The 22,203-nt window shown below is 52.5% G+C and overlaps 1 protein-coding gene across 3 annotated transcripts in view; it reads left to right on the top strand.

The window, feature by feature from the left end:
* SGIP1 (SH3GL interacting endocytic adaptor 1) overlaps positions 1 to 21,748 on the top strand; it is a 34,213-nt gene extending 12,465 nt beyond the window's left edge. The window contains exons 6-23 of one of the 3 annotated variants that reach the window (XM_052666877.1): positions 255 to 309; positions 1,025 to 1,200; positions 3,396 to 3,420; positions 3,745 to 3,796; positions 4,077 to 4,162; positions 4,704 to 4,790; positions 5,227 to 5,301; positions 6,596 to 7,042; positions 10,009 to 10,130; positions 10,558 to 10,684; positions 13,083 to 13,142; positions 16,352 to 16,463; positions 16,604 to 16,759; positions 17,167 to 17,299; positions 17,564 to 17,766; positions 18,017 to 18,081; positions 18,471 to 18,635; positions 18,766 to 21,748. In XM_052666877.1, coding sequence (XP_052522837.1) covers positions 255 to 309; positions 1,025 to 1,200; positions 3,396 to 3,420; positions 3,745 to 3,796; positions 4,077 to 4,162; positions 4,704 to 4,790; positions 5,227 to 5,301; positions 6,596 to 7,042; positions 10,009 to 10,130; positions 10,558 to 10,684; positions 13,083 to 13,142; positions 16,352 to 16,463; positions 16,604 to 16,759; positions 17,167 to 17,299; positions 17,564 to 17,766; positions 18,017 to 18,081; positions 18,471 to 18,635; positions 18,766 to 18,788 — 2,169 coding nt within the window. In that variant the 3' untranslated portion in view covers positions 18,789 to 21,748. Of the gene's footprint in view, positions 1 to 254; positions 310 to 915; positions 1,201 to 1,825; positions 2,885 to 3,395; positions 3,421 to 3,744; positions 3,797 to 4,076; positions 4,163 to 4,703; positions 4,791 to 5,226; positions 5,302 to 6,595; positions 7,043 to 10,008; positions 10,131 to 10,557; positions 10,685 to 13,082; positions 13,143 to 16,351; positions 16,464 to 16,603; positions 16,760 to 17,166; positions 17,300 to 17,563; positions 17,767 to 18,016; positions 18,082 to 18,470; positions 18,636 to 18,765 lie in introns of those variants that run through there. The other 2 variants (XM_052666876.1, XM_052666875.1) reach the window with 2 other exon arrangements.
* The last annotated feature ends 455 nt before the right edge of the window (positions 21,749 to 22,203 follow it).

The raw sequence follows: 22,203 nt of genomic DNA, 5'->3' as shown, positions 1-22,203 counted from the left end.
TATGTGGCATCAATAAATTGAGAACTGATCCAGAAGGCAGGCTTATAAAATGATCCAGAAACCAGGTGACCAAGTGAAGGACCATTCTGCACTCTGTAGGTGAGGAAAGAACTGCCCAGTGCCTCAAGGACATTGAGGACAACCAAAGACAAACGTGGCTTGCAATTGGGTGTTGCAGAAACAAATTTAGTATTGTGACAGCAACAACAAAAACAGCAGCAGTGTTGATCCTTCATGTTTTGTGCCCCATGCAGAATTCCCCAGAGCTTGATGAGGAGGGCTACAGCATCCGACCTGAGGAGCCAGGCTATATCCTTTGTTGTGGACTTGGCCTCTTGGCTTACGACCTCTAAGATGAGCTGGGGTTCACAGAAAGGCCACTGGCTTTTATGTGGTTTTCTTGGTGGTTTTTTTTGTTTTTTTTCCCCCTTTTATTCTCCTTTGAGCTGTTACTCTGCAGCCCAAACCAGCTCCCAGAGAGTGTTATCTATGGCTGTGGAACAGGAGGCATGTTTAATTGCCTCTGATCCATGCTATGGCTTGAGCAGGAGCACAGTACTGGGCACTGGCTTTCCTGTGCAATCTGATGCACTCTGCTTGGGTTGTGATCTACAGGTCTATAATGCATCTCCATAAGGGGTGAGGAAACAAGGGTGCAGCCTGTGGATACTGCACACGTGCCAACCTTGGGGCTAATAGCATCCTGCTTACAGCTGTAGAAGGGCAAGTGAACAACAGGGTTCCACCTTCTGCTGATGGAAGGCTTTGTCCCCATCAGAGCTGAGGGAGGATGGCTGCGCATCAATGCAGACCTTGCTGGGCTGCAGCAGAGCAGTCTTCTTACCCATTTCCATGGGTAGTGCAGGAGGGCTTGTCCCTGCAGCTGCTCGTGCCATTCAGGTCAAGGGTGAGTGCTTCAGAAATGCTTAATTCCCATTTATCAGCGAGATGCAAGTTTTTGACCCATTGCTGAGCTGGTGGGCGCTCCTGATCCTCCAAGCAAGCTTCCTTAGCTGCTCTGCACCCACCAAAGGGAAGCACTTCTACTCCTCCAGTGAGTCTGAGGAGGAGGAGGAGGCCCACAAGAAGTACAATATCAAGATCAAACCACTGCAGGCTAAGGATATCCTGAAGAGCGCAGCTACGGTGGATGAGCTGAAGGCATCTGTAGGCAACATTGCACTTTCTCCATCCCCTGTGGTGAGTTATCTCTGTCCCCAGCTCTGTTGTTTGCTTGCCTGGGCAGTCCCTTCCCCTGGGTGTGAATGGGGAATCTTGGCTCTGGGTCCTCACCAGCTGTATCCATAGAAAGCAGCCATGGGGTTTCGTCACATTTCTTAAGCTGGGGGACATCTGTGGGTTCTCCGTAGTGCTGCTGTAGGATGCTTCTTCCCAGGGCTGTCTGAAGGGAACAGCCATGTCTGCTCCCTGGTATGGATGCTGCTACCCACTGGTTTTCCTAAGGCTTGTTGAGATTGTTATCACATCCCAGTCTGTTCTGCTGGGAACAGATCTGCGAGTTTTGCTTTTCCTATGGGCTTTGGAGTGGGCTACAGAGTCTCTGCAGCTGAAGCTGCTCAGAGTTGATCCTCAGCCCTTATCTGAAGTGTGAATCAACCTCAAATAGAAACCAAGGTGAAATAAAATCCCCATTTTTATTTCTCTTTCCCAAATTATTGCAACGTCACTAAGCTTACAGAAAGGTTCTGGGAGAAGCTGATGCCTTCTGTTCATAGATGCAAACCTTTTAGTTCTGTGTTAGCCCCTTGCAGAAAATATCTTATTTTCTCTTTTTATTTTTTTTTATTTTTCTGCATTCTTTTAGAGGAAAAGTCCGGTAAGAAATATATATATATATTTTTTTTTTGCTTACAAACTTTTAATACAGTCTTGATTTGTGTTCTCTGCTTTCCTGGCACCTGTTCTGCATGTCTCTGGAAGTAGAATGTAAAGACAAATAACAAATCTGACAGTTCTGGAAGGCGTGATGTTCCTTGCTATCTTTCACCCTTGGGTTTAACTTGGTGGGTGGAGCAGGGAGTCCAGAGAGGCAGTTGTGCCCCATCCCTGCAGACACCCAAGGTCAGAGATGGGACTCTGGAGCTGTGGGTGTCCCTGTTCATTGTGGGGAGTGGGACCAGATGGCCTTCAAAGGTCTCCATCTCAAACAGCTATGTGATTCTATGGATAAGAGCCTGGTTGTGTTTCCTGGAGATGTGTGTAGTCCTTGTGCTCTGTGGTAAGGCTGTGGCTGGTGTTGGATGAGATGTGCAAGGGTGCAACTTTCCCTGAGCAAGTTTTACACGCATCCTTGTGCACCAGCATGTAGTGTTAGGCAGGAAAGTGCATCTGTGTTTTGTGACCACAATGCTACTGCGTGCAGCTGTGGTGTTGTCCTCATAAGGACTTGGTGTGAGGCCATTCTGAGCCCAAAATGGGCAAATTTCCTCTGTCCAGGGGTGCTGGGCTCCACTTGTGCTCCACTGCAGGAGCTGACCCAGGGCATCAGGATCTAAGGGGTTTAGATGCCAAAATATTCATCCCTGAGAGCATCAGAAGGGCAGGTGTGAGACGTGCTGTGTGCCTGGCTTCTGGGGTCTGTGCCTACCAGCACTGCAGCACAGAGGAACCCCAAAACACCCTGAGGGCAGCTCTGCATGCACCACCCTCGTTGCAGTCAGAGATGGCCATGCATCAGCATGGAGCTGCTTGAAGAACTGGGGGAAGAGCATCCCAAGGGCCCCAAGCCTGAGTTCCCAAGCAGGGATGCTCCCTGTCCCTGGGATGCCAGTTCAGGCACGGTGCCACACTGGTGCTGACGCATCCCTCTCTGACCAGGTGTCTGTTCTCTCTCCCTTCTCGCTGACCGCAGCGGCGCAGCCCGGTAAGCTACTTCCTTGCACCCTTCCTTGCTGCCTTTGGCCATGTGTTTGTGCAAGCAGTGATGTTGCAATGCTCTGGAGGGGGACGTGAGGGGGCTTTTACTGCATGTTGTGTGGCGAGAGCGGGGCTTTAGGTTGCTGACCACGCATTATTTGGCATAGATCAGTCCCCAGCCCATCGGAGGTGAGGATTTTGTTTTCATGCTGCCTCCAATGGGTGCCCATCGGGTTGGAGTGACAGCTGTCAGCTGTGTGCCAAGGCAGCTGTGAACCTGGAGCTGCCAGGTGATGGGTTTATGGGGCACAAAGTCTTCTTGCTAGGCTCTGTCTGCTCCCTGCTTGCTGGGAGCACTGGGATTTCCTAGCACATACGTGCGGGTGGGCATCTCTCAGCCCCACACAGTAACTCTCAGCCAATTTCTGCCCTGTGTGCTGTGCTGCTGCTGCGGGTGCTGATCGTGACGTGCCTGTGTCCCTGCACACCCCGCTGACCTCCTGTGTTTGTAATTCCAGGGGATGATTAAGAGGAATTTATCCAGTAAGTATGTCCTAAGTAATTAGTGCAGACAGCTTGGCGGTGGTGGCCTTTAAAATTAATTTAATAAAGGGAAGGGGGGAGAGGGGGAGGGCAGGTTTGCTGTGGCAGAAATGATGGCACCCAAGTGTCCCCTTAGGGAAGGCCATATGGACATCCCCGGGGTGCCCTGTAGCAGAAGCACAGCCATCTACTGTAGTGACAAGAGCTGAATTAAGCCCAGGCTTTTCTCTGCCTGCACCTCTATAGTGGGCTTAGGATGGGATGTGGGGGGCGATGCGGGGTTGGGGGCACAGCTCTAACTTTGCTCTGTCTGACCTTGCACAGGTGAGGAGATCGCACGGCCCCGGCGCTCCACACCCACGCCAGAACCCAGCAGGTCAGTCTGGGGGATACATGTGAGTACACACCATACATCTGCAAAAGCTCCCTTGGGCATCAGCCAGCACAAAGGCCTCAGAGCTCCGTGGAGTCCATCAGTAGAGCTCTCCACTATGGCTACCATTAGGTTGTCATCCAGATGTGACTTGAAGCACCTTAGCACACAATTACGTGCATGCCGAGAGTCTAAACCACACCAGCTCCCTGCAAGTACAGGTTTATGCTCAAGCACAGCTTCTCACAGCACATTGTGAATGTTGTGTGCCTCTGTCCCACAGCAGGAAGCCCCTGGAGGACCCAGCCACACTGGCACCGCTCTTTGGGCCCCCGCTGGAGTCAGCATTTGAGGAGCAGAAGCTGGACGGTGTGTTGGGGTCTGCACCCATCCCTCATAAAGAACAGCTCTGCTTAAATCTTGGAGCAAAGCTGTCCCTACGTGTGGCTCTGCATGTATAGCCTAAGAAAAACAGTGTGAGATGCTTAAATGTGATATAGAGGAGTTGTTGGGTTTTTGTTCCCCATCTGCGTAAATGCAGTTGGGTTTATTTGTTTAATACCTGGGTTATTTTCTGTGTATCCTCAAATTCCAGAGGATTTCAGTAATTAATTCAGTGTTTCACTTAATGCAATAAGCCTCCAAAGACACAAATTGGCATTGTTTTATTTGTCAAGCATCGTGAGTGTCAAATTAATTGCATGTCCTGTTTAAAAAGCAGGCAGCCCTGTAGTTATCTAACATTATAGGAAAATAAATGCCTTTAATTAGCGAGGGGTTGCCATCAGTGTTTAGTTTCCTCTCCTTGCAAGCTTTAGATGAGCACACCTTAACTGCTCCTTCTGCTATTTGCAGGAAAAAAGCTTTATCATCTCCATTGCATTCGTATTTATTTGCTTTCTTTTCCCAGCTCCTCTGGACCAGCCTGAGATCTGGGGCTCCTTCCAGCCCAACAGCACTGAGTCCCCAAAGCTGCAGAGACCTTTTCCAATTGGAAGTAAGTTGGCAAAAAAACAAACATGTGTATACATACATGAACCCAAACCTTCTTTTGTTGCTGCTGGCTCTAGATAGTGTTGGAAGAACAGCCCAGTGTTGTGCAGAGGGAGCAGTAGGAAAGCAGTGCAAACCATTCATAGAGATCATGTTCTTCCACCTTCCTTGAGTGCCCTGCATTCAGCTGGGCACAGAGCTGGTCCCCATAGCACACTGAGCCAAGGGAGGGTCAGGTTGGATACAGGGAGAAATCTCTTCTCCCAGAGAGCGCTCAGCACTGCACAGCTGCCCGGAGGTTGGGGATCCCCATCCCTGGGGGTGTTCCAGAGCTGTGGGAATGTGGCACTGAGGGATGTGGCCATAGAAGGGTGGGCCGGGGAGCTTAGAGGTCTTTTCCAACCCAAATCATTCTATGCTCTCCTCTCTTTCCCTCGCAGCTCCGCCACCACTGCCTCCCAAGAACGTCCCGGCCACGCCGCCCCGCACCGCATCACCCCTGACAGTGGCACCAGGTAAAGGCCAGGCGCACAGCTCCTCGCACGTGACGTAGTGCGGCCGGATCCGGACCTGTGGGGTTGGCTCCCCCAGGGCATCCCATGCAACGGCTGCGTTTCAGATGTGAATTTGGTCCCTGTGTGTCCTGTGTTGCGTCCGTGTTTTTTCGGCAGATGTCGCGTTCAGGGCGATGCTGCAAAGACGTTGCTGGTCCTGAGCTGGTGTTGCTCTGGCTCGGTTGCTGCTCTCTTCTCCCCATGCTGCTGGTGTCAGTCACTTCTGGGAGCAAAATATAAAGCCAGCCTTAAATCCTGCTCTGCACTGGCAATAAATAGCTCTGCTGCCTCTCTCCCACTCTGCTTCTGGGCCTACAGAACAGTGGGCTTGGGCTGTTCCTGCCCGCTGTGCCCTCCCAGGTTGTGAGCAGGGAGAGGCATGTATGCTGCACAGTGAGTGAAGGAAAGCTGAGTGAGGCACTGGCATGCAGCTGGAGTAAATCCAGTGCTTTATAAGCATGCAATAGACGGTGCTGCTTATAGGAAGAGATTGCAGTTCCTGCTCCTCCAGGCTGTGCTGTGTGAGGTCAGACATACTCCTGCACAGCATGTGTGCAAAATGCAGCCTCGCTCCATGTCCCTGAGCTGCAAACAGTGAGCAAAGCAGCAAACTGAGCTGGGACAGGAGTGCGGGCATTGCGCTGTGCTGGGGTGTGTGATGGAGCCTTGCAGCCAGGTGTTGTCAGAGATTAACAGCAATGTGTGGTGGTGGTGGCAGCTCAGAGAGCAAGCGGAGAGCCGCCAGAGCTTCATCTGCTGCCGGCTGCAGCTGAAATACATACACCCTGTGTGCTGTCCTGTACTGCATGCTCTTCGCCAGTGGGAGCGTCAAACCAGCATGTGTAAATGTATATATTTATATTTATGTGTGTATAAATATATATATGAGAGGAGTGTGTAAGAGAGCTTCAGTTTGCTGTGCTTACTGTGCGAGTCTAATAGCTAACTAATAATTCCTGGTGATGATAATGATGCTATTTAGCTGTGACATAATGAAGGCTGTGTGCCAGCTGTAAATGGTGCGTGGAAAGGAGTGCCTTGTATGAGGCAACCCATGGGGCTGGGCGGCTGCATGCTCTCCTGTGCAGTGTATGTATTTCAACCAAGTGTGCTTTGGGAATGATGTCCCCCAGCAGCCGTGAGCCACGTGCTTGGCAACGTGCTTTGAGCATCCCTCTAGAAAGCAGCTGGCGCCGAGCCCCACGCCACCGCAGCCCTCTTAATGCTAAGCTTAAACCCACTGCTTTGACCGCAGGAGGTGACCAGCCAGCCACGGAGGCCAAAAGTGACAAACCACCATCAATCAATGACTTGGACAGCATTTTTGGCCCCGTGCTATCCCCCAAGTCTGTGGCTGCTCACGCGGAAAACAAGTGGGTCAATTTTTCCGATCCATCCCCGGAAAACACGACGGCGGTGCCGAGGCCCCGGGAGCCAGCAGCATCCCCCCCGGTGGCAGTGGGCAGCCCGGGGGCCGAGCCGCCCCGTGCCCTGCCCTCCCCGCTGCGCCTGGACGAGCTGCAGAAGAAGGCTTTGGAGCAGCCCTACGCAAAAGAGGAGAACACGGAGCCAGCGGTCGCCTCACCCAAGGAATTTGGGCTGGGACAAAGAGCCACCCCGCCGCCCCCTCCGCCGCCCACCTACCGTACAGTCGTGTCATCCCCCGGGCCGGGTGCCAGCAGCGGAGCAGGAAGCCCCAGCGGTACGTCCTGCTGCCCCGCTCTGCTTCCCCTGCCCTCGGCCTCCGTGTCGTCCTCATCCCTGCTCCCCGCTGTGTCTGGTGTCAGATGGGTCTGAAAGCCTTCCCTAAGCCTTCCTTCCCAAAGCTGAGGTGTTCCATCAACCCTTCCCACCTCTGCTTTGTGTGTACGCCCAACAACATCACTGGGAAGAGGGGGGCTATGTTTGCAGCTGTGTCATCTGTAGGCTTCAGAGTGAACAGAGACATAAATACTTCAGGTAAACCATCACCTTGGCGAATAATCGTGCAGCTTTTTCAGTCTGCTTGTCTCGCACCATTGCCACGGGGCTGTTGGGACCTCAGTAGGTGAGTGGGTGAATGCAGTCCCTGTCTGCCCTGCCCTGGTTTTGGCAGCAGGCAGCCACAGCTGGGTTTTGAGAAATGGCTTTCAGAATGTGTGTTTCAGAGGGACAAAACCCGATAGCTTTGCCCGATGTGTGCTGCCTGCCTGGCTTCACCTGCTCAATTATAAATGTGTGTCTACTGGGGCAAGCAAGCTCTGAGAGGTCAGTTTACACCAGATCTCTGAGCTTGAAAAGCTGCAGCCTTCTTGTGTGGTGTCAGGGCAGAAGCAGGGCCCTGCACCGGGACTTGTGCTACTCATAAAGCCATATTATATCCTGAGTTGGAAGAAACCCATAAGAATCACTGAGCCCAACTCCTGGAACATCCTCACCAGCTGCCATCCTGCATGGAGACCTAATCCAGGATCGACCTGTGTCCCACTGCCGTTACCAGCTTTACATCAAGAGCAATGGGTTGGAATTGGTCCCAATCACTTTAATGACACGTTGGATGGGGTGGGGGAGCAGGTAGGACCCCCATGCTCCGTGTGTGGTTGAAGGAGCTTTGGTGTCTGTGGTGCTTTGCTTTTCCTGTGTGCACAGCTTGGCTCTGCGGCAGTGCTGTGACTTTGTTGTGCTGCTCTCATGAGGTTCTGGGGGTTGGTGGGGTGGGATGGGGACTCTGGGGGTTGCAGCCCCTATCCCAGTGCACCACTCAGAGCTGGAGCATCTCCAGGAGGTCACCGTGGGACCCTTGAGTTTCTTCATTAATTACTTCCTGCCACCATGATGGCTGAGGAGCACTGACTGAGCTGAGGATGGGGATGTGTTGGTGGGGCAGGTGGAGAAATTCCTCTTGGTGTGAGCTGCCTGCAGTCAGGCTCCCTGTTCAGAGCATTCTCATCTCTTACTTGTTACATTCTGTCTACTTTCTGCGTGCTTTGCAGACTGCTGGCTGTTATTCCTAACCAGTCCAAGGTGGGAAAGCAAGCTGTAAACATGCCAAATGTTGAAACATGCACACAAAAATAGTACAAACCTTTATGCAGCCGCATCTAGTGGCAGTTGGATGTTGCTCCGTCTCCCTTCCTGCTCCTCTGCTTTCTCTCATTGTGAGGTCTGGGTTGCTGTACCCAACTCTGGTCCACCGCTGGGGTGCTGGGGACCCTGACGTGTTCTTGCCTTGTTGTCCCATGGGAGTCTGGTTCCACCATGGCTGGGCTGGGAATCAGAGTGTGAGCAGGTTCCTATGGGATCATGGTGCACTGCTGATGGTTCTTGCTGCAGAGCAACCTTACAAGAGGAGGAGCGAACATCTCTGAGTTAAATCTGGCACCTGGAAGGCCTTTGGCCAACTGGTGGGACACTGCTTCTGGATCAAATGCATGTGTGGATCCATCACATGACATTGAGTGCTGCTGGATTACCTTTGCATAATTCTGGTTTGGCTTTGAAAGTGACACAGGCTGGGGCGGGGGGGGGGGAGGGGGGGGGGAATCAACCTTTGGCACCCAAATTAAGCTTCTAAATAAGAAGAGCTTAATTTTCAGATGCTTGGGTGAGTAGCTGGGGCTTATGCTCTTTAAACAAACCTACATCTCATTTTAGCACTCATTACGTGAGTCCAAGCTCCGTAGGCTTTGCTTCAATGTTTTCTTACTGTGAGCTCACATTCAAAAAGCTCAGTGAGCTGTTTTCCTTCTAAGTGGGGAAATACAAATCTAAAAGCATTATCTTACTGTCTGCTCAAGCAGAGAGTGCTGCTCCAAACCAGAGTGTGCTCCTGCAGTCTGTGGTGCTGGTAACCAACACTGGGTAGGTGGGTGCTGCAATATCGGGGCAGTGTTGCCGTGCTACAGGTCCACTTCTGTTGGCCAGCAGTGGTCTGTGATCATTGCACAGTGCTGATATCAACAAACTTACCTTGGGAGGAAGGTTATCCATGGAACAAAGAGATCCACTGGGTTTTCTCTTAAGCATCTCTTAAAATTTCTGTCTGGAGGCAAAAAAAAAAGTCAGCATGGCCACAGCTGCCAATGACCAGAGTGACCATGAAAGCCTCACCATCTTCTTCACGGAAGCTCTCCCAGAGAGCTGGGCTGTTGGCAGTGCTCCCAGCAGATCTGCTTTTCTGCCCTTCCCACCCTTGTTCTTCTTCACTGGGACAAAGCCACATCCCTGCCTGGCCTCTCCTCTTCCCATGGCTGGGACTGACCCCACGGTGGCCCCATGCCCTGCCCTAGGAGCTGCAGAAGCCCAACGAGAGCTGTACCAAGACAAATGGAGGAGGGACACTCAGGAAGAAGAGTCCAAACCTCTTCTCTTGCCGACAGAAGCCATCAGGATGGAGGGGAAGAAGTGCCCTTTCCCTACAGCTCTTGGCACAACGAAAGCTGTTGCAGGTGGAGATTTCATTCCCAGTTCATCATTTTCTCCTGCTTGGGTAAAGATGCCAGACTCTGGGTACTGGGGTCACCCCCACAAGTACTGCAGCAATCACGGTATGCTCAGCTGTGCAAAGCTGCTGCTCTGGAACAACCATCATGGGGGAACTGATGCGGGAACATCCCGTCCCCTCCCCATCGGCTCCTGGGAGCAGTGTCTGTGTGCTGATGTGCTGCTGATGCCCCATCTCTATTGCAGGCTCCTCGTCCCCAGCTCGCCCTGGCACACCACTGGCCGCCTGCAGCACCCCACCACCCCCACCACCACGGCCCCCATCCCGGCCCAAGCTGCCCCCTGGCAAGCCCTCCGTCGCAGACCTGGTAGGTGCAGCATGCTTGCATTTGCAGGGGCTGCTTGCAGTTTTTGTTGCTATTTATGTACAGAAATAAATCATGTGGGAGAACAGCAGTGAGCTGCATCCCTGGGGGGTGCAAGAGTTGGGGTCTGCCTGGGGTTAGCAGGTATAGAGAAGGTGGAATGTTATTCCTGTGCCAAAAGGGATAGGGTGCCCGGCATGAAGCCTGGGCCACTGGGATGTGAAGCAGCACAGGAAGTGGGGGTGGGAGCATCAAGGCAATGCCTGCTGATGCTGCTTGCACTAAACACAACCCTCCCCACGGGGGCCCCGGGCTGTCAGCGGGAGGGGGTGCACCACAGTGACATCTTCAGCAATAGCTTCTGTTTGTTTAATACAAATGTTCTGTGTGTATTTTCTTTAACCTTGTGTTATTTTATGTTTTTCTCCAGTCCAGGCCTTTTAGCCCTCCTATTCACTCATCCAGTCCTCCTCCGATAGCACCTTTAGCCCGTGCTGAAAGTACTTCTTCCATATCTTCCACCAATTCCCTGAGCGCAGCCACCACTCCCACAGTTGGTAAAAATCCTACAGCACTGCTTTTCTTTCACCTTTCCTTCCTCCAAATGGCCTTGAGAGAGCGCCCAGCCCCTTTTGGTTTGCTAGCTCGGTCTTTGGGTTCAAGCTCACTCATTGTAATCAGGTTTTCAAATGCAAAAAGGGACAGGAGCTGGATGTGGAGGGTCCTCAAGGTGTTGTTGTCATGGAGGCTTTCTCCAGCAGTTATAGAAAGTATGTGTTTGGGGGAGGTAGAGGTTATCACTAAGCGCAAAGCAACACGGAACATGCTTGTGGTTTATAAGGTTGGTCAAAAGCAGCTTTTTGTGGGGGGTGCTCATACCCTGGAGGGGAGGGGGGCTGGAAGCTAGGAAGCAACAACTGCTCAATCTCTTCAAATGCCTGAAATATGCATTTCCCCTTAAAGTGGGAGTGGGAAATGGAGTCTTGGCAAAGGCTCTTCGAATCCCTTTGCTTCACACATCTTCAATCATAACAAGGTGCTGCTTCTGGAGGAAGCATCCTCAGAAACACGTTTCTTGCTCAACCCATGGGGTGGCATGGGGCACCTGCAGATACTCCGTGTCTGGCTGTCAGCTCTGAGGTCTGTGCTCTGGGGGGTGCTGCCTCCCCCTGTGCCTCCGTCCCTGTCACCATGCCTGCACCCTCGCTTCCTGCAGCTCCATTTCGACCAGGATCACACCCTTCTCCCTTTTCTTTCCATGGCTTTTCCTGTTGGTTGTCCTGTTCTGATGATGTGCCGGTGCGTTCAGCGGGAATGTCCCATGACACTGCTGTGCCACAGGCTGGCAGCAGCTGGGACCCTTGCCACAGGAGCAGGAGAAAATTGCTAGAGAAAGAAGTGTCTGGAAAAGCAACACAGATTTGTTTGTGACTGTGTGCTTGGCAATGGTGTGAGGCATTCCATGGGATCTCCCAATGTGAGGACACTGGGAATGGCAGCACTGCCTCCCGCCCACATCTCCATCCCACTGGGGCTTCACCCTGGAGGTGTCGTAGGTGTATCTCTTCAGCTCCAGCACAGCATGCTGCTGCAAACTCATGGAGGCTTTGATGGAAGACAACTGAGTAAGGAGCTGGTGGAGACCAGCAGGAGAGTTGGTATGAAGTTTGGGCTGTGCTCATTGCCAGCAGCCCTGCCCTTGTGTGGAGTTCCCCCGGGGATGAGCTTGAAGTATCTCCTCTAAGTGCTCATTTTTACATATACATATTTCCCTTTCCCATATAATTTAATGAATTAAGCTTCTTCATGATGTTTTGCAGTGACTCAGTCTTTGCTCGCTGTGTCCATCCCAGCCCCAAGCCCCGGGCAGGGGTAGGCATCACCACGATGCTCCCCTTGCCCCATGGGCTGCAGCCCCTCGTCAGAGCAGACAGTGCTCTCACTGTAGGGTCTGATGATGCCCTGGGGATGTTCACCTCCACCACGATGCCCCCAGAGCAGCCAAGTCCATCAGAGCTCATCCAAGAGTGCTGGGAGTGGTGGTTTTCTTGCGTGTCCCTCATGCTGTGCTGGTGTGCTTCCATCCTGGTTGCATGTGCGGTCACTTAATGCGAAGAAAGAAGCTGTTGTGTTTGTGCCAGTGAGCGTGCAATTATTTTTCTCGTTAAAATTCTTCTCTTTCTGTTTTTGTTGATAGATCATGCTGCTTGATTTCACTTGGGACTTGTTTTCTCGTTGTTTTTCTTTATTACTCTCTTCTTTGCGTTTCTCCCATTCATGTTGTCAGAAGAGGATGCCCTATGACAAAGTGCCCATGTCTGCACTTTGGGGAAATGTGGCCTGAAAGTGGCCCTGGTGACAAAAGGCACCGAGGGGTGACATGCCATCACCTCGCACGTTCCAAAGGAAAGGGTTTGTTCAGCAGCTCAGGATGCCGTTCTCCCCCGAACCCATCAATTTAGCAGCGTTGGTTTCAGGTGCTGCTTCTTCTCCAGCACTTTTGGGGTGGTGTGAGTGCAGCTGACTGGTGACAGTTCCAGTCAGGCGCCTGCTGCACCATGTGTGTGTGTCCACATGGAGTTGTGTGCCCTGAGATTCACATCGCCGTGCTGCAGTCCGTCGTACGCACTGCCCTGGTCATGCCCATCAAGATCCCCATGGGATGCAGTATCGGCACAGTCTAAGGCACCCAGTCCTCTCCATCCATAGGCAACAAGAGAAATCCTTTCCAAGTGGGCAGAGATTCCCTTCCATTGGGCTTCCATAGCTTTGCTTCCTGCTTTGTTCTCCAAGCAAACCCTGAGTTTCAGAGCCCGCTCCCGCCCCGCACGCTCTTGGCTTGCTGCGCTCCCCGCCCCATAGCGAGACGGATGTCCTGCTCTGTGACTCACTCTATGTCCTTCTCTCTCCCTCTCCTGAACCTTCCCCATCCCGCTTCACCTCCTGGCCATACAGAGAATGAACAGCCTTCCCTCGTTTGGTTTGACAGAGGAAAGTTTTATTTGACTTTCGAAGGTAAGTAGTGCGCAGGCTCAGCTGCCGCTCGCTCCCCGCTCGCTCGCTGCCCCGGGCTCCCCGATGCTGCGGCCCAGTGCTGTGCCAGGTGCTATGGCTGCTTTGGTTGGGTTGATGCTATTCATCAGTGAGCTGTTTCCCTGTTGGTTTACTTTAAAAAAAAAAAGAAGAAGAAAAGAAAAAAAAGAAAAAAAGGAAATATCTCAGTCCCTGGGCTGAATGCCATGGAATTGCTCCAAAAGCACCGGTGCTGCCAGGAATAGGACTGTCACTCTGGGCTTGTGGCTCCCCTGGGAAACCGTAGGCATTGCACATGCAGAGACCCAGCCAGGTAAAGCCATCCCCTACAGTTATCCTGCTTGCTACCCGCAGGGCAGGGCTTCAGCAGGCAAGTCCTGAGCAAAACCAGGTGCTTAGAAACACTCAGAAATTTTTTTATTATTATTATTTTTTTTGATTCATCAAATTGATTCTGTCATCTTTGAGCTTTCTTGCCCTGCCACCCAGCACAAGGGAATGAGCATCCTGCAGCTGGGGCTGCCGGGGACGTGGCTGCATGGCTCCAGGTTCCCCATTGCTCCAGGATCCCCATGGCTCTTGCATTCCGACGAATCCTGGTCCCACGACAGGGTGTGCAGAGCCAGACTGGGCTGCTCAGCTGCTTGAGCAAAGTGCTTTTGGTGAGGGTGATGCCAGCACTGGGCAGTGGTCGGTGTTGGTGAGGGGCAGTGCTGCTGCTTCTTCTCCTCTTTGCCTTTTCCATCGGGGCAGATGCTGGCCCCTTCCTTCCAGTGCTCATTTGGGTCTTTCTATTTCCCTGAGCTGGGTTCCTGTCCTCTCTCCTCCTCCTCCTCCTCACTGGATTGGGCCCACAGCCCTGTGAACACGCTGGGGGATTGGTGTGGTTTGGCTTTGTAATGATCATCCGATCTTTTTGGCTGTTGGATCTGAAGTTCTGCGGATCACTGTGGCAGTGTTTCTGGTTGGGGTTCCTTTTACTGCTGTTGTTTCTTTTTGGCTCTGGGCAGAGTATTTGCGTACCGTGGGGTAATTTTTCTGTACTGGTGACGTTTGGACTGTGCTCGGATGGCTTCGCTCCTTCCCTTCTATTCTGCACCATCATTCAGGCAGCAGTCAGTCAAACCACCTCTGAGTGTGACAGCACTGCGATGGGAAACCCGCCCCGCTCCCAATGGATAACAGCAAATGAACCCAGTGGGCTCCGAAGCCCTGCTGGGTGGATGCTGATCTCCTGCATTATCACATTCCTTGACCACAATGAAATGCATCCAAAAATGACTCCAGAAGCAGGGGCTAAAAGCTCAGTGGCCCCATAGCACGTACTTAAATCAGTCTTCCTTCTCCAAAAGGAGCGGTCAGGCACTGGGACAAGGACTGGGTCAGGCACTGGGGAGCAGAGGAGCCTTTTCCAACCTTGATCCCGCGATTCTAAGTCAAAGTGTTTTTGTGGAAGAAAGCTGATTACTCTCTGGATTTATTAGAATAGTGCTGGGGTTCATGGGGAGAAGTGGAGGGTGTGAGAGCTGTGGGTGCCGGTTGCGTCCAAAGGATTTTTGTCCTTCCTCTGTGCCGGGGCCTGGGGTGAGCACGTTCAGCACAAACCCAGGTTTACGGGGTGAGTGATGGCAGCAGGAAACCTTTGGGGAACCCAGTCTGGGTGATTTCAGTGGCTCAGCAAATCCTGCTGCGGCAGAGCTCGGGGTGCACTGTGCGCCGCTGGCACAGCGTCGTTATCCAGGCTGAGCCCATGCATCCTCCTGGGGCTCCTTGTGCGTTTGGCCGGGAGGAGATGCGTGGCTGTGTTCACTGATAATGCTCTGCTGAGCTGCGTTAGGGCTCCAAAAGGAAAATCCCAGCCTTGGGGAAGGCTCTCCTGTGCTGCTGGGGGGGAGCAGCTGTGTTTCCACGTGTTGATGCTCTGCCATTACAGTGAGTCTCTCAGAACTCAAGGTGTAATCTCACTGACAGATTTCCCGTGAGACCATCCAAATCCCAACGTCCCACGCTCACATCCCACTGCAGGAAAGCTGCAATGCCACGAGGCTGAGCCACCAGCCAGGACCTCAGCCAGCAGGCACAGGCACCGGCAGCAGGACAGCAGAGGGGAGATGGGCTTGCTCGCAGGGCAGCACGAGCTGGCAGCAACCTGCTGCATGGCATTGCTCACTGCTGCCTTCCCATGCAGCAGCTCGGGCTGGCAGCTTGCATGCGCTTGCATGCTCAAAGCGAAATCATTCCTGAACAGTGCATTTCACCCTTTGCCATCACTTGTTATGCATTTTTGGGACAGAATGACCCTAGCGTTGAACTTGATGTACAAGATTGCAAAGCAGTGCATTGTGGAGAATGTGGGCATGCTGGAGCCTGCGGGGCAGTGGTTTGTAGGCAGCACTGCTCCTGGCCACCTCCTGGGGACATTTACTGGTCCCCAGAGGCTCAGAGCCCACAGGACCTGCGCTGGGCACATTTCTCCTCAGGTACAGAGCTTGCCTGGGGCTGGTGGTGAGGCACCAGCAGGCAGTTGCATGCTGGTTGCTCTCAATTGCTCTGCCCTGAGTGCTGGGGGATTTCCAGCATGCCTCAGAGTTTCAGACTTCCCCTTGCACTGCTGCTGTCCTCCTCTTGCTGCAATACACCACGGCTAGGCTGCAAGCAGTCATGTATGTGGCCAGATCGCTACTGCTTCACAGCCTTAACCATGGCATAATGCAGCCCTTGGTGGATTTGCAGCCCTTGGAGTCATACATGAGCTGTGCAGGGAAGCAGCAGTATTACATGTATTACAAGTGTGCATGGAGAGCCGTGGGCAGGCCTCGTGCAGCCCCTTTGAATCCGCACTGAGCTGCAGGGTAAGGAGGTGAGCATCCCGCTCAGTGCAGAGGGGACACCAAACTGCCCTGCCTCTGCTGGGGGCTGGAAACCTAAATCTGCACAAACCACCCCCACGCAGGGCTTGATGTCCCATGCTCGTGGCGAGGCTCCTCTGCTCATTTCCTTGCTTGTCTTTTAAGGGGAAAAGAATCACTTCAAAATGATTTTCAAGCCTAAGACAAAGCCTTGGGGTCCTCTTCTTTTCACCCTTTGCCCACAAAGCCACATGCTGGGCTCGGGCTCTAGCAGGGTACACCCTGGGGTGGGTGCAGGTCCCCATCCTGCAGCTGACTAGCAGAGGCTCTGCTCTGTTGTAGGGTCGTCACGGGGCCCCAGCCCGCTCACCATGGGGGCACAGGACACCCTGCCCGTCGCTGCCGCCTTCACTGAGACCGTCAATGCTTACTTCAAGGGAGCCGACCCCAGCAAGTAGGTGCCGGCCGTGGGGTCTGGGCACGGGTGTGGGAGCCTGGGGTGGGAAGGGGGGGGCTTTCACCACGCCGTCCATCCTGTGCTGCATTTTGAGCCCTCCCTTTCCTCCCCCTGGGTCTCTGTGCTCGGCGCTGCAGGTGCATCGTGAAGATCACGGGGGAGATGGTGCTGTCCTTCCCGGCAGGCATCACCCGACACTTTGCCAACAACCCCTCTCCGGCAGTGCTCACCTTCCGAGTGCTCAACTACAACCGGCTGGAGCACGTCCTGCCAAACCCCCAGCTCCTCTGCTGGTGAGCCCCTACTCGCACCCGTGCTGCCAGCCAGGCCAGACAGCTCTTTACAAGGGCAGGCTGCTTGCAAAACCACCTGCCTTGGGGTCTGGGCAAGTTTTGAGAAGGAAATTCTCAGCCCCTAAATATTGCTGCAGCACTTCCTTCGAGATCAGCCCCTTTGCCAAGCAGCACACAGTGGGTTTTGCTCATTTTCTACCCGCTCTGTTCAGTTCAGATCCTGCTTGTAAAATGGAAGAGCCCATGGGAAGCTCCTGTGGTGGGGTCAGCATCCCTGGGGGTGTTCAGAGCCGTGAGGATGTGGCACTGAGGGATGTGGGCAAGGGGGGTGGGCTGGGGTTGGATGGAGGATCTCAGAGGTCTGTTCCAACCTGAGTGATCTTCTGTTTCTATGTCACTGCTGGCAGTGACAGCACGCAGAGCGATGCCAGCACGAAGGAGTTCTGGGTCAACATGCCAAACCTGATGACGCACCTCAAGAAGGTATCGGAGCAGAAACCACAAGCAACCTATTACAATGTGGATATGCTCAAGTACCAGGTATGGCGTTTTGTCAGGTTGAATTCTGCCACAAATGTGTGCTGTAGGTGATATGGTGTGCAGGAGGTGGGGTTTCCATAGCGCAGAGGAGGTGGGGGCATGCTGTGCTGGGGTACAGCACTCGAGTGGGGGCCCAGCATGAACCTTCTATGTGAATGTGAGGTGTTGTTCCCTCTAAAACGCATTGCAATGACTGAGTCTGTAAAATGGGATTTCTCCCTCCACCCCTACAGAAACTAAATGTTTTTTCTGTCATTTTGGAAGGTATCTGCCCAGGGTATTCAGTCTACTCCATTAAACCTTGCAGTGAGCTGGCGGTGTGAACCTGCAAGCACTGACCTCCGCATCGACTACAAATACAATACAGAGGCAATGACCACACCGGTAGCTCTAAACAACGTCCAGTTCCTCGTCCCCGTTGATGGAGGAGTAACCAAGCTGCAGGCTGTGCTCCCACCCGCTGTCTGGTAGGGATCACTGAGGATCATTGAATCCAGCACCCAACCCAGCACTGAGCTCTTACACAGGATGGGGTGGGCGACTCAACTCTTCAACCCCAAGTGATGTTTTCTCGCTTGGGTCCAACCCAAAGCCACATTCCCAAAATTAAAGATCTAGAGCGTGGGCTGCCCTGAGCACGTGCTTTTGGCAATGTTTGGATGGGGTCCGTGTAGCACCCTGCTTCCTACAGAAATGCTCTTCCTGGTGTGTTTGCAGGAACGCAGAGCAGCAGAGGATATTGTGGAAGATCCCTGATATCTCTCAGAAGTCGGAGAATGGAGGTAATGCTGTGAACACGCGTGCTTGTGGCGGTGGGTACTTTGAGCAGGCGTTGGGTTTGTCTGCACACAGAGTCACAGGATGGCCCGGGTTGGAAAAGACCTCAAGGATGATGAATCTCTAAGCTGCTCGTCACAGGCAGGGCCACCAACCTCCACAATTAATAGCAGCCCAGGCTGCCCAGGGCCCCATCCAACCTGGCCTTGAACGGGACGGGGCACCCACAAATTGCGGGTGCTTGCAGGGAGAGGATGCTATTTGGGATTAGGGAGCAAAGAGCCTGGAAAACGCAGGGTATCATCAGGACTGCTTTGCCAACCGGAGCTGGTGTTGCAGAAGGACGGGGTGGAAGCGCAGAGGGAGTGCTGGCTCTAACGCTGCTCTCCTGCAGGCGTGGGCTCGCTGCTGGCCCGCTTCCAGCTGGCGGAGGGGCCCAGCTCCCCAGCCCCCCTGGCCGTGCAGTTCACCAGCGAGGGCAGCACGCTCTCCAGCTGTGACATCGAGCTCGTCGGTGCCGGCTACCGCTTCTCGCTCATCAAGAAGAGGTTCGCGGCAGGTAGGTGCCAACCCCTCCTGAAATGCCCCCCCTCGGGGCCGTTTCCCATTTGTGGGGGTCTCTGAGGGCGCTGCGTGGGGATGGAGGCGGTGGGTGGAGGAGCCTGGCTGATGTCTGGTCCCGTTCCCAGGTAAATACTTGGCCGATAACTGAAGGAAACACGTTTAAAATAACCAAGGACTACTGTGAGCGGAACGGGTTTTAATTACAGCTTAAGGAAAACGAACTAAATCCTGCACTTGGGACATTTCTCTTGGAAGTGTCGATGACTTTCAGAATTTTTCCTCAGAAAACACCGTCTTGACCAGTCCTACAGTATTTACTTCTAGATGTAACATTGTTAATGGTTTTAAAATGTAATTATTGTATTTGTAAATTGTACTCATTCCAGTAAGGCCGTATTTTGGAAGTTAGACACTTGAGTTTTAGCCTTTTACCATTCATGAAATGGATGTAATTTAAACCGTGGTATATAAATTTAATAGTAGTACTGTTGAATGGCACAATGCTTACAGAGGTAGATTACATTTTGTCAATATATACGATTTAAATTCGGTGCAGATAGCTGATATGGGGGGTGCCTCACCGAGGGAGCTCCTTCACTCCCCTCCTGCCCACAGCGTGTCTCATGGCGGTGAATAAAGCTCTCCATCTTCAGGTTCAGCTGCTTGACGTGCAGAGCAGTGTTTCTGTGCAGGTGGAGCTCACAGCTCACAGTTTTGGGGATGCATCCCCAAAGCAGGCTCCGGATTTTTGGTTGCGTTTCCGCCATCCTTTGCTTGCTTCTTCTATTCATTTCCTCCGCTTTCTGAAAGCCCCGCAGGTTTAGGAAGTGCTGTAAGGGTGTGCAGCCCCGTGCTTTTCCTTCTTACCCATTAGGCAGGGAAAAATGATATCTCTATACAGAAATACTGAGAAATGAAGGCAGCACGACCTGACCCTGCCAAAAGCAGCAGCACTGGGAGCAGCTGTTTCATGGAGATGGGAAAACCTTCAAGAGCTGTGCAGGGGTGGAGAGCTCTTTCAATGGGGAGCAAAGGAGAAGACAGCAAGCCGTGCCCAACCTAAAGGAAAATGGGAATGACTGGAGCTGCTTCAGCTCTGGGATGGCTCCTGGTTTGGGATGTGTGCTGCAGGATGGGCGCTCTGTGTGCACGATCATACAAAGTATGAATGCAGGAGGAAAGCACGACTCGGTTATACCCAAATCCATACAGATTTGGAAGCAAACCCGCCGGCACTCCTGGATGGAGCGCCCTGCCCTGCCCAGCTATTTGCTCCCCTCTGACATGGAAATACGTACCAATGATGTGAGCCACCCCTTCCTGACAGAGGGCAGAACCTGAAGCTTCTGCCCCATCAGTTCATGCTGTGTACAATTGTTATAAACTCATGCTTCCAGAGGACACCTATGCCATAGTCCCGAAAATAGGGATTTTATAGTGTAAATATGACCAGAACATAGATATTTTACTTTATATTTCATTTGAAAGACAAGCTGTTTACATTAGCATTGGGATTTTAAATGCTTTTTAAGGAAAAAAAGAGGAAAACCAAATAACCCAAAGCTCAGCCCAGCTCTCCTCCTCCCGGTGCCGCTCACTGCTGGGACCCAAACGGGTGCTGTGGGTCAGGTCCTCCTCATGGTGGTGTTGCCAATGCCTCGCACAGGGTTTGGGTTCATTCTTAGCTGCTGCCTCCCCATTGAATGCTGCTCCTGTGTTCTGCTGTAGGGCTGCTGTGCGCTCATCCCTTAGCTCTGCTTCTTTACAAACCTTCATTTTGAAGCATACTGTGACCGAAAACGATGGCATTTGAGGAGACACCCGAGGTCAGGGATGGGGCTCTGAGCACCTGTGGGGCTGTGGGTGTTCTGCTCAGTGCAGGGAGTGGGACCAGGTGGCCTTTGAGGATCCCTTCCAGCTCAAGCGATTCTTTCTATGAACATCACTGCATTGCACGTTCCCTACAGAAAAAATCACGGTCTTAAAGACTTCATTTCATCACCAGAATTACTCTTTTCTTCTTCCCTCTCACAAACTGGCAAGGAAAGGAATCCTTGTAGAGCTGAGGACTCCTATGGCTGCAGTTGTTCTCAGCCCTGTTTCACTGCAAGGAGAGACAAAGCCCTGTAGGAACAGCTGGGCCCTGGCAGCTTTACAGGCACTTGGAGCACCTTATTGCTCTGTTAGACTTCTCTCTCTTGACGTGCAGGAGGTCACCGTGGGAATGCCATGCTAGAATCCTGCCCATAACCCATGTAGGGGTATCTGAAACCCACCCCTTTCTCCCAGCTCCAGCTCCATCCAGAGTGCTCTGGGGCCGATGAAGATGCCCAGCTGCTTTGGTGGTGTGTGCGTGTCCATAAGGGAGTGGTGATTTGGGATGGGAATGGCATCAGGGCAGTGGGGGACGTGGGGCTGCTGAGCTCAGAGGGACCCCCAGCCTCCAATTGGGATCCCCAGGGCACGGCCCGCCAGAAGCTCTATCGTTTTACGAAATCCCTCGTGTATAAAATGTTTATAAATATTTGTGGATGAAGAGACACAGGTCTATTTTTAAGATTTAAGTTAAATAAGTTAACAAATGGCTGGCCTTTTTTGCCTCGACGTGCAATGGGATCTATTATACCTTTAGTCTCCGATGGCCTAGGTACTGCTTAGTCTGTGATGAAAACTTTGCTGCTTACCCAATGTTCTCAGAGAAGAGCTGTAAGAGACGTACAGGTTTGTTGCACACGGACTACTGCAGCAAAGCTCTGTGTTTGACCACTGGTAATATGAATGTGTTGTATTGACTTGTCGAAGATAATCATGAGACAACATATTTTAAATGTTACTTGCCTTATAGATTAGGATACGGATACGTGGATATCATTTTTGTAAATAATGTTTTTTATAAATGTCTTTCCTCCATTCTCCCCATCATCCACTCCACCAAATCTCGAATATGCAATTATTGACCACGCAAAATATTGCAACAAATAAACCCCCACGTCAGAACAAAGTTTATTAATCCTATACATGAGAACCACATGAAACACCCCCTTAAGTTGCAATTTAAATGTGATTTTTTTTTCCCCCCTTGAAAATAAACAGAACCCCGAAAACAGAGCTTTCTTTGTGTGTGTTTTGATGTCACAGGCAGGAGAATCATGGGGGGGGGGGGGAACAAGAGGACCACGGGCTGCCAATGTCTCAAATGGCATTGCTGCTGGGGCCATGCAATGTGACCCAGCTCAGGGATGGGGCTGCGACTGGGGTTGGCACACAGAGAAATGTGGGGACCTGTGTGGACCATGGGGATATTGAATCATTAAGGTTGGGAAAGGCCACTGAGATCATCTATTCCAACTGACCCGTGGGGGCTGTGGGTCATCTAATGGGCTGTGGGGAGTTGTGGGGGCTGCGGGGACATGCAGTGCTTGTGGGATCACATGGGGGCAATGGGGGCATGCAGGGCTTGTGGGGATACATGGGGGCAGTGGGGGCATGCAGTGCTTGTGGGATCACATGGGGGCAATGGGGGCATGCAGTGCTTGTGGGGATACATGGGGGCAATAGGGGCA

This window comes from Tympanuchus pallidicinctus, unplaced genomic scaffold, assembly GCF_026119805.1.
Source record: "Tympanuchus pallidicinctus isolate F22 unplaced genomic scaffold, pur_lepc_1.0 scaffold7, whole genome shotgun sequence".
Taxonomy (NCBI): Eukaryota; Metazoa; Chordata; class Aves; order Galliformes; family Phasianidae; genus Tympanuchus; species Tympanuchus pallidicinctus.
The sequence above is the reverse complement of the archived record's forward strand: the minus strand, read 5'-3'. Positions and strand labels throughout refer to the sequence as shown.